This window comes from Aplysia californica, unplaced genomic scaffold (genome assembly GCF_000002075.1).
Source record: "Aplysia californica isolate F4 #8 unplaced genomic scaffold, AplCal3.0 scaffold00440, whole genome shotgun sequence".
NCBI lineage: Eukaryota > Metazoa > Mollusca > Gastropoda > Aplysiida > Aplysiidae > Aplysia > Aplysia californica.
The window spans coordinates 240,322-252,168 of NW_004797710.1; the positions used below are offsets into that span (position 1 = coordinate 240,322).

General features: G+C 38.4%; 1 protein-coding gene across 1 annotated transcript in view; it reads right to left on the bottom strand.

Moving 5' to 3' along the window:
- The window catches only part of LOC101848226 (fatty acid desaturase 2), a gene marked incomplete in the record, with an annotated part of 12,389 nt that extends 9,332 nt beyond the window's left edge, over window positions 1-3,057 (bottom strand). The window contains 2 exon segments of the mRNA XM_013086151.2: window positions 485-631; window positions 2,816-3,057. Of these exon segments, the coding sequence (XP_012941605.1) occupies window positions 485-631; window positions 2,816-3,022 (354 nt within the window).
- Between the last annotated feature and the right edge of the window lie 8,790 nt (window positions 3,058-11,847).

Here is an 11,847-nt window from a genome sequence, read left to right on the forward strand (position 1 = left end):
GGGGGGGGGGGGGAGGCTAACTGTGTTCTTCTTCTTCAAGGACAGGGCACCTCATAATTTCCAAAGAAAACAAAAAGAACAGGGAAATGGTTAAGGTTTTATTCAATTTTTGCGATGAGGACCACGGCCACTCCTTTGTCACCCTAGCCTATCGTAGCCAGCATCAAAGGCGCTATAAGTGCCTGCAGCAGCAGAAGTAAAAAGGCAGCGACGGTGACTGACAACTGTTTACTGCATTCGTAAGTAGAAACAGCCACACTGACAAAGGTAACAACAACGACGACGCCAACGACAATACCACAACTACCACCACCACCAACAGCAACAACAACACCAACAACAATGACAACAATGACAACAATGACAACGAAAGTATTTCAACAAAATACCAAAACTGCAACAATAATGACAACAACAACAACGACGACGACGACGACGACGACGACGACGACGGCGACGACGAATCGACCAACAGTTTCTTTACCATCTTTCTCGCAGTTTCTCGCACTTCTCTGAAGTCATTTTCCACTTCGTCCTTGATTTGCTCAGATTCCTTGACCGAGCCCACGTGAATGGGCTTCATGTACTTCTTCACTAGCCCGAGGTCATTATGGAAAGCTTTGGAAGCGTCCTGAGATAATAAACATCGTGCTATAATAAGACTCCCCAAAATTGAGGCATTATAGGAACAAATCAAAGGATGCAAATATCATAACAATATATACGTATTAATACACACGTTATTTGAACATTAAAACACCAAAGCAACTGTTTCACTCCTTTGTTTCAGTTGGTAAAATACCGGTTTAAGAAATAGATGTATCAACAGAAGAACGCACAACTTAATTCAGAAATAAGAGCGCAGCATATTTTTTAAATAATACCTAAAAATTCACACGTTTTACTGAACTGTGATTTAAAAGACACGCTTATGATAGGACCATTATTTCGTTTTGTTGGAAAGACCCTGAACAGAGAGGAGGGAAACCTTTATTCGAAACCTTTTCAAAACCTGAATTATAGAAATAGTGTTCGGGGTCTTTCAACTCTTTTTTTAATGGATATTTTAGATAAGTGGTATTGAAACTTGTGGAAATAGTCAAATAGAAAACAGAAATGCCATGCCCCGGCATAATAAAAAATAATTATTCTACATTAAAAGCCTACTTCCAGAAAAACCTGATTAATATTTTAATAGACATGTGAAATACTGGACTGTTATGGCAAGAGCTGAAAAACAATAAATAGTTACTTGATAGAAAAAGTGAAATCAATAGAACGACTCATCAAGTCGTTCTCAATTCTATCTTTTTGAATGTAGATGTTTTTACGTCCCCACCGACACATTAGACTATTCAGGAGACAGGCTTCTGACCCTGCCTGTCAGGACCCACCCGGGTTGAAAGGGATATACAATATCCCAGGAGAATGAACGAGATACTCGATAAATAATTCTCCCCCTTAGGCAATCGAGCTCGGGTTTCCTGTGTGCGACAGCAAAGTTTCTGATTGCTACACCACAGGCGCCGCTGGACGTTCTCTGGCGCAACACAAGAACTCGAAGAAAACTTTCGCTCGCAATTTATTACTTACTTTCTGATGTTAAGGAATTACATAAAAAAATATCTGACTAACTGTTTCTCTAGGCAGAATGACAAATTACAATGGTGTCTTTTGTGATAAAGCGATGGCCTTGAAGAAAAATTAAATGCTGCTCTTTAGCTCATGTTGTGTCTGTTTATTTGTTTGTGGAAGCCGCAAAAACATCAAGAAAAGCGTTATCTAAATACAAAGCAAAAATATAATGTAGAAACAAATGATTAAGAATTCTTTTACTAGGTTTTTATAAATGATCTCTTTGAATTTCGTGCCCAGGTCACACGCACCACAGTCAAGTATAACATCTACACTGCTCAATTAGATTGGTAATTCGTTTTCTTTCCATTCTCTGGTTGATAAAAAATCGAAACCTTTTCTTAGGAAAACATGCGGTTGTAAAATTGTTGGTATTTTACACAATCATTGACGCAGTTGCGAATTTAGGAGGTGGACTACTTCGACTTTGCCTGTCATGACCAATCCAGGTCGAAACAGATACACGGTCCCAGCAAACAGACGAATAAACTCGATAAAAAATTTTCCCAATACGGGAAACGAACTCACGTCTTCTGCTTGCGACGGTGAGGTGCTTAACAGCTACTTTACGTATGCCGGTGGATTACATCAGTTAATAATAATGATAATAATTATAATAACGATAATAATGATAAGAACAGTAACAATAGTTCGTCCGCAGTGTCCGACGAAGACCAATGCATTCACAGAAGAGAATATTTCTCAAGCGAAATAGGAGAATTAGAAGAATTAATTATAGGTTAAGATGACTTGCGGCTTCTGCTATGACCAATGAGACCAATTCAGGAAGAGAAGAGTTTGCCACATGTTGATCTTTTGTTCATCATGACAACCGAACCCCTCCCCCCCTCCCCCCAACTATTTCCTGTTCTTATAAGACAAAGCTGAAACCCAACTATGACCCCCTTCCCCATCCTCATCTCTTCATCGCCCCCGGTTACCCTCGATCTGCTCACTAGGTCAGGCTCGTTATAAAAAACGGGAAAGAGGGTAGGAGGGGGCGGGGGCGCAAAATTTTGCTTTTACCAAACAAATTCTTATATCATAGCATAACATATCATATCGGAGTCCGGCAGTGTTTGAGCACTTTCTGCTCACTTGCTCAGTCACGTTCGAAATTAAGGCGAAGGAGGGAGGAGGGGGTCGGGCGCAACTTCACTTCTTCTAAACAACTTGTTACCGTGGCATCCTGTCCGGCGTAATGCTTGAGCACCCTCTCCCCTCCTGGGTGCCTCTTGACCCAGTTGGTGATGTTGTACACCTCATTGTCGATGACCACCCACATGGCATCCTTAGACGTCTTCTCCTTGACCTCTCCCCAGGTCACCTCTTTCAGTGGCCTTGACACCTTGGCCTCAGAGTTCTCCCCCTGAGCTCCTCTTCCCATGGTTGGTTGTTGCTTGGTTTCTTCAATCAAGCAGAAGGGTTATCTACAGAGACCAAGGCAGACGTGCTTAGAGCTCAGGTTATGTAGTTAGTACAGTTTACTTACGAAGTGCTTGCAAGTTACAGGGAGTGGAGACAGCATTGGTTGGTCTTTTACTTGATATCATCATCATCATCATCATCATCATCAATAAGAATGTTTTGAGCATCTATTAACACAATTTAGATGACTAAGGAGACTGGCCGCTTCGACCCACCCTGTCAGGGACAATAGCGGCTGTATTGGGTACTGTATTCCAGCAGAAAGACGGGAGAGACTCACTAAGAATTGACTCACTCTATGGGGAACTGACACTTTGTAAACAACAGCAAAGAGCTCAACTATTACAGTACAGCACAAATACCGGTCATCAAGTATTGTTACAACAGTAGTTTAATTTAGAAAGAAAATAATAATTTAAAAAAGAGCAACAACAAGAGCAACAAGAAAAAGCACAAGCACAACAGCATCAGCAACAACAACAACAACAACAACAACAACAACAACAACAATAATAATAATAATAATAATAACAGCAACAACAACAATAATAATAAAAATAATAGTAATAATAATAATAATAATAATAATAATAATAATAATAATAATAATAATAATAATAATAATAATAATAATGATAATAATAATAATAACAGTTCGTCTGTCAATATCTGACGATGACTAATACTTCTCCAGAGGAGAATATATTTTTAAAAAGAAATAGAATAAATAAAGAGCAGACGACTTTTGGTTTCTGCGATAGCCGAAGAAAATCAGTCTGGCTAAAAGGGGTTTGTCACATATTTCGAGAATCTAAAGGTTTCATTTCTACTTGCGGATGTTTGCAGCTCACGGCTTTCTCTCTTGGCTCAGTATTTCTAAATCGTGAAATCTCAGACATACTTTGTTGCCCTTTGTGATCGTTTCTCTCCAATTGGGCCTGTCAGGAAGGAGTCTTTTCAATATCAAGGGATTCGTTTTGAAGTCTTTCAGAGTCATTTTAGGGAGTCTGTATTGCACTTTTTGTGGGGCACCAACTTTATGCTTCCTCGGGGACAGTTCAGAATTAATACAATACTGTCTTTAGGGTTCCAAAATCAGGCTTTCTAGCGACATGAGATTGAGTTCTTCTGAGCTTAGAAAACAGACTATCGACATTAGTTTGTTTCATAATTATGGGGTCTAGTATTTTGTCCTGTGTGACACAATAAAGTCAATTTTTATAAAATACTATGAAACCTTCCATACATGCCAATGCTTGTTTCGCTATAACGACGCCATCAAAATGACATGGTACACGTTTTTCAGTATGTTCTGAAGCAAAGAAATGATCTTTTGGTTTCTTTAAGAACAAAGTACAAGAAAAGACAACTTCATGATTTCAAATTTAATCAAAGGAATTAATCAAAGGAATTCGTAGAAATATTTTTAAAAATTACTGAAACGACATAGACTACTTTTGAGTAAAAGTTCCTGTGAACTGCATCTTTACTATTAAAAATTGCGACTTTCATTTTGTATTATCCCTTGCCATACAGAAGTTTGGAGAATTGCTGCTTAATTTGTTGTCTCAGTTTCAGGGTGAAACTAAAAAAATTCGGCTATGATATGCACCCCAAGGGAAGAAGCTAAAATAATTTGAAAGCATATTTCGCCTTTTTCACTTCGTAGAACGAAGCCCTTTACAGAACTCTCTTTAGTCGAAATAAAACTGGAAGTAACCCTAGCAGTATAAAATTCTAACACTGTAACCGTGAAAACACGCGAGTACATTTTAGAATTAAAGGCTTTTCTCATACCCTGCTTTCGTCAAAAGTAAAGTGACAAACTCAGCACAATTTTCCAGGTCTCCTCAAGTAAATAAAACACGACCACGCCACTTGAAGCTAGTAGCAAGCTCTTACCTGCAATGAATGGTCTGAGCCGAAAGAAATCACAAGCTGGCAGTTAGAGACTCGACGAGGTGTAGCATCGCCCCAGCCATTTATACTTTGCCCAATGGGTTTCATCATAATGGTATGCTGACGAAAAGAAAGTGCTGGAGAAATTTGATCATCTTCAATCTGCTTCGAAAAACAGGCCAACCTATTGAACTGAGAGATTCGTGACAACTGAGTTACACAACATGTCTCCCATGAATGCCTAATTTAAGACGGTAATGACCTCAACAAGGATCATTTGTTTACTTATGGACACTTGTTCCCAAACTTCCTTGCGTCTATTTCTAATTTGCTTCTCCTTTAATGAAACCAAAAGGTCATAATATGTTTCTTTTTGACAAGTATTATGTTTCAAACTGCTCATCTTTATTTTCTCCACTGTAAGCCTATTTTTTAAACGAAACCAAAGGCTCATTGTTTATTTTTGAATTAGTATTACCCCTCCCCCCCCCCTCCCCGTGAATCTGCCGTTTTTTTCTTCTTCGCTTTTCTTTTTATGAAACCCGCAGATCACTGGCGTTGGTAGCCTCGTAGTTAGGCCACCGGACCCATCATCGTGCGACTTCGGGTTTCGGGGTTCTAGCCTCTGCTCGGTTCGACGTTGTGTCCTTGGAAAATGCACGTTATTTGAACTTTCCCACTTGGCTCAGTCATTTCGGAGATGTTCTTTACATTTGGAGGTCCCAACTCTTAAATACCTTAAAGTGTTTTTGAGGACGTTAAATTTGTACAATTTCACAACAATTTCCAAAGGACCATCTACTTTACGACGAATTACGTTTGAAAACGTACATCTATTTATTTTTCTCCCTCTGTCTTCCTTTTCTTTTTAGGAAGCCAAAGTATTGTTTGTTTAGTTTTGGACAGGATATGTAAGAAAAAGATGCACCGCGCCATTTTGATGACGATGTTTTAGCAAAACAAGCGTTGAGATCTAAAACGGGGGGGGGGGGGGGGGGGGGGGGGGGTTTGTTTTTTTTATTATAGCCTTTATTGTAGCCATGGCCAATGCTCTAAGTGAGGAAAATTCTGTGAGAACTGGCCTCATTGGTCAAAGAAGAATCCGAAAGTCATCTTACCGCCTTTCATCAATTTCTCTTTAAGAAATATTCTCATCTGCAGATGTTTTAGTTATCGTTAGACATTTACGGACGAACTGTTATTACTATTGACAGACAGACAGACAGACAGACAGACAGACAGACAGACAGACAGACAGACAGACATGGAGTGTGCGTGAGAAAGAGAGAGAGGGGGGGAGAGAGATAGAGAGAGAGAGAGAAAGAAAGAGACAGAGAGAGACAGAGAGAGACAGAGAGACACACACACACACACAGATAGTGTAACGTCCCTTTCAACACTTATTATTATTTAAGAGGTGAAAACCTCCGAATTTAACGTTTGGCTCCAATAGGACCGGGCCAAATGGGTTGAGCGCCTTGAAAACTCCACAAAATGCCCCCCCCCCCCCAGTTCAAGAATGCCCACTCTGGGATTCAAACCTGGGCCGTCAGCTCTGTAGGCCAGCCTGATACCAACTGAGCCAACAAAGCGCCCAGAGAGAGAGAGAGAGAGAGAGAGAGAGAGAGAGAGAGAGAGAGAGAGAGAGAGAGAGAGAGAGAGAGAAAGAGAGAGAGAGTGGAGGGGGGGGGTACATAAATCCATATTAATATTATCATGTTGTTATAATAGTCCCTTTAACGTATTGACCTGTAGCGCAATCCGTGAACTTTACCCAGAGAAAGCAATCAAGCTCTGGGTATGGGAGTATGTCTGAGAATCACATTGAAAGTATTTTTAATATGACGTCACAAACGAAATTTGTAATTTTAGGGGTGCCTCGGAAAACGTTATGGTTAAGATACCCTCAATTAATGTACCCTAATAATTATTCAATATGCCTGGAAACCCCTCAGCTAAATCCAGCAAAGGGGAAACTGATATGATCAAGCGTTTTAAGACTGAGAGCAAGCCATAAACAAAATCCTACCATAAATGTAGCTCCTTAATAAGACTTCAAATGCTTGGTTAACAATATAGAACATCTAAAGTTAAATGACTCAGACTCGTCTTGGCGCATGGGACCTATTTCGTATTGCTTATGCATCCCCCAGGTGATGTGGAAATGACGTGGAACGTGACATTATCTATTCGTGAGAACTTCAGACCTTCAACACAACCAAAGTCAGCATTTAGCGAAATCAATACAGAGCTACTGGACGCATAAAGAGGTGTGTGAAAGTCAAATTTAGAATCCTGATACTGCGATCGATTTTATAACTGGCGGAAAATTATAAAGGGAAATCGCAACAAACATGTCGACAGACCTTCTTCACGTTTGAAACATGGTAGAAGCACGTGTTTCCCAACTAAAAAAACGATGTTATGCATGGTTCCCGCTACCACATCATCCTTTGGGAGCAGCTCAAAGCCTTTGGTGTAGGCCCAGATTTGATTCTTTAGTAAGAGAGTTTTTTGCTTTTTTTAAGGCTTGAGCACCATCACCCCCACTCCTCAATAAATCACTTAATAAATTAGTTTGAAGAAGAAGAAGAAGAAGAAGAAGAAGAAGAAGAAGAAGAAGAAGAAGAAGAAGAAGAAGAAGAAGAAGAAGAAGAAGAAGAAGAAGAAGAAGAAGAAGAAGAAGAAGAACAACAACAACAACAACAACAACAACAACAACAACAACAACAACAACAACAACAACAACAACAGCAACAACAACAACAACAACAACAACAACAACAACAACAACAACAACAACAACAACAATAACAACAACAACACTACGTACGCAAAATGAAATCATGTACGAGCGAGTACCTCGAAATCAGCACCACAGATGCTTGCACAAATCCAAGTGGATAAGACAAGACTGTGAGCAATGTACATGGAAGCTGATTTGTTAGCACCGGTGTTGAAAGCATCTGATGCTCTATAATATTATCATTAATGTCGGTATTAAACTTTGGTTTATATTGATTTTAAGAACTAAAGTAGACCATATACAGCACTTAAACGTAAGTTCCTTCTATTGCTGTTTTAAGTAAGTCTAATTTTGGACATTAGTAAAACAACTGTGACAACTCTGGACTCACTAAAGATAAAAAAGTGAACTTAAATGTTGTTTTGTAGCCTAGTCAATTGTTTTTCTACTCAGTGTAGTGATAACTGAAACAAAAACCTTTACTAAGGTGTTTTTGGACAACATTCAATAAAACAAAACAGTAAAAAGCACACTGTTTCAGTTTGATGAAGAAATTTCCTGCCCATTGTGAAAAAGATCTAGCTGCTAGTCAACCTAAACTTTCCATGGCCCAGAACCTTACTGATGGCTCTTTATGTTTTAAAAAAGAAACCCGGGGTGACTATTTGTGTCTATAAGACATATTATACACTAAAATAGATGATGTAATAAAAGAAAACAGACATCACTGAACTGTCTGACAGAACCAGTAAGACGTTAATCCAGAAAGGGACAAGAGGTTTCACATGCTTGCACCTTTAAGAGAATCGCTTTGAATCAAAACATAACGTTAGAATCAAATAAAACACGTAAGACTAAGAGCAGAGACACGCCCACTCACATGTAAACAAACTTTTTAGCCACATTAAAAATGGCGCCAACAAACTCAAATGTGTCCGTGTCACGTAACCTCGTACGGACTCTAGTTTAAAAGGGGGTAACTCTATGGTTATATTATACATGTATATTATTATTTTTATTTTTTTAAATTGTGTTTTCTTTTTGATTTTCTCTTTTTGTACCTCCTGTGCAATATTTTCTCTTAGAGTTTTGAGTTTATCGATATTTAATTTCACAACAGTTCTTTGTCAATGACAAATATTCATTTATTTCCTTCTGCGGGTGTTGGGAGAGTGTCAGGAGGAGGTTCTACTTCTTTCCTTTTTTCTTTTTGTTGTTTTTGTCTGTTCAGATTATATAATAATTGATCGCTCTTTTATTATTGAGCTGTTATTGTTTTGACTCCACAAATTCTTATTGCCCCGATTATAGTTCAAAAGATTGTACGAAATGTATGCTATGTGATGTCTGGACAATATTTTGTATTATTCAAGCTCATATCTAAAAGCATGGACCACATGTATACATCTGATAGAAACCCGATAAGCCGTTATTTGTTTTCTGTACATTTCCTATTGTTGTGAAATGGCCAGTTTGCCTCTTTCCCAGATATATAGCTCGTTTTATTTACACTTTTATAGAACTTTCATTTGAATTAGGCCTCAGTGCTGTCTCTCTTTGTTGCTGGAGTGCTGTCTCTCTGTGTCGTCGGTGGCATAGTGGTTAGGCTACCGGAATCGTAATCGTGAGGTTGCGGGTTCGGGTGTTCGAGCCGCGGGCCCGACGTTGTATCCTTTGGACAGGCACTTTACAGGAATTTTCCCTTTACCCAGGTAAAAATGGGTACCCAGCTATAGACAGTGAAAGATTTTGTCAGTTTGTCAGTGTATGAGCTCTTAACCAGCCGCTTGCACTGTATGCTTCCCGGGAAGCTGAGAATGTTTCTGAGTGTTCTGTGGTCTTCTTGAGTAATAATATAGTGTAAAGTGCATAGAGCTTGCTTTCGAGTGGGGATATGCGCTATACAAGTGCTATTTATTATTATTATTATTATTATTATTATTATTATTATTATTATTATTATTATTATTATTATTATTATTATTATTATCATTATCATTATTTATTGCTAGAACGGTAAAGTTTCTACCAAGTGGTTTGAGACTATTGCGAAACGTCAACAACAATTTAATCATTTCTCCATAACGTGCAGCATACTTGCCGTCGATGCCTGTGTGGAGAGAATTTGTATCTTGTATCTCCATATTATTTCTGTTGGGACATTGTATCTGTCTCAGGCCAGGCCGTCCCTGAATGGCAGGGTTAAAGCCCGCCTCCAAGATGATCTGAATTGTACCAGTGAGGGCTTAAAATATCTAAATATTTAAGGAAAGTTCCAGGAATTCTAACTGACTGTTGCTTTAATTCCTGATAAGGTGGTAAATCATAACTTTAACAAAGGAAAATGCGAGAGTCAAAATGCTGTCTCATTTGTTAGGCCCATTGACGACCAAAACTGAGAATGTCGCCCGATGTCAGCAGCAATAATGATTTAGTTCTTTACAATATGTTCTGGTAATGTCATATCTCTTAAGGTTTCAATTTCTAGGGGATGTGCTTAAGGACACAGTGCTCACACAACTTATATTTTTAATCTGTAAAAATTTCAGCAGCATTTTGTGTGTCATGCTTATAGATCACTTCTCTCTGTCTGGGGATCAGGTTGTCAGGTCTTTTAAGATTGACAGTTTTGAAGTTTTAAAAAAAGTAGTGTTGCATAGTGGGTGGGGAGCCACGTTGGAAAAACTGAAACTTCAGGTAGATCTACATTGCTTGTCAAGTTTGTGGACATGATCTGCATTGCTTGCTAAAATAATGGAAACATTCCTTGCAACCACTTACTATGTAAAACCTGGTTGACTTTTGTAGTTTGGCCAGGGTTATTTCAGTTTCTTTTGTGCCCAGTGAATTAAAAAAGTAATGTTTGGTGATAACTGATATCCTCTCTCTGTATGCAAATTATTTGGATAGTCATGCCCTACCAATTAAACCTTAATCAATTGTGGGAGTCTTGGAAAATACTTATGGGCCACTGCCCCATTTGATAAAGGGAAATGCTTTCTTAAAAAGGAAATTATGAAGAAATTGCTAGTCGTCAAGATTACACAATGCTTATACATGTACTTGAAACTATAACACAACCATGCTGCAATCTATGAATCTTTTCATCGTGTATCCTGTAATATGAAAATTGCGTCCATGAACAAAGAACTATATGTGTTATTCGTCCATATAATAAACAACCTGAGTTTTAACGTGAACATACTTTGCGTGATGACCCTGATGTATTTTATTATGCACATGGATTTTGGGAAGGGGACAAGGGCATCAATGCTAAGCCTACTTCATAGCCTACTGGCAGGAGGTGCATCCCTTTACACGAATGTTTATGTTTGAATTTAATGTACATGTTCTTTTTTTTTTCTTTTTTTTTGGTTTTTTTTTTGGGGGGGGGTCTTTCTGGCATCTGATTTTTCTTCTACCATTTTACTTTTCTTGTGTGATGTGGTTGGGGGTGCTCTGGTGTAGTTTGCTCCTTCTTTCCTATCAATACATGTACATGTAATATCATCCTTATCTTCTTTTCATCTTTTCTTTGTACGTTACACTCTAGTAACACCTCTTCTAATCTCTGGCATGGATATATTGTGTTGCAAGTGTTATAAATCTTTTAAGGTTCTAAAGTAAGGTAAAAACTTTGTCCTCTGAGGTCAGTGTTTTTCTTGGTTATTTATTTATTTATTCATTTATTTAGGGACTATTTATTTTTATAATTTTTTTTAATTTTGAGATTTAAAAAAATAAAGAGTTGCACAAAACAAGACACAGACACGTGGGAATCAAATGTCGCCTTCACACTGTGGGGTTTCAGGGGTATAGAGCGAAGTCTGCTTTAACAGAACACAGATCATCCAAAAACAAATTTGTACCCAAAGAAAATGAAAACCCCTAATTTTAAAATTCTTTCTCTGTTTGAGCAACCTCTCCCGAAGAAGATTTGACGGTTGTGCAGATTTCGATGTAAGAGGAATCCTCTATATTGTTAAGAGATTTGAAAAATACCCTGACAATTAGACTGGCTCGAAAAAGATTAACAGTAAAATTGTAAAATCATAGAAAAGGTGTAGATCTACCTCCTACTCCAGAAATGTTGTGGCATAAAGGCGGTATTCCACCAATGCGACCGGATTGGGGGGGGG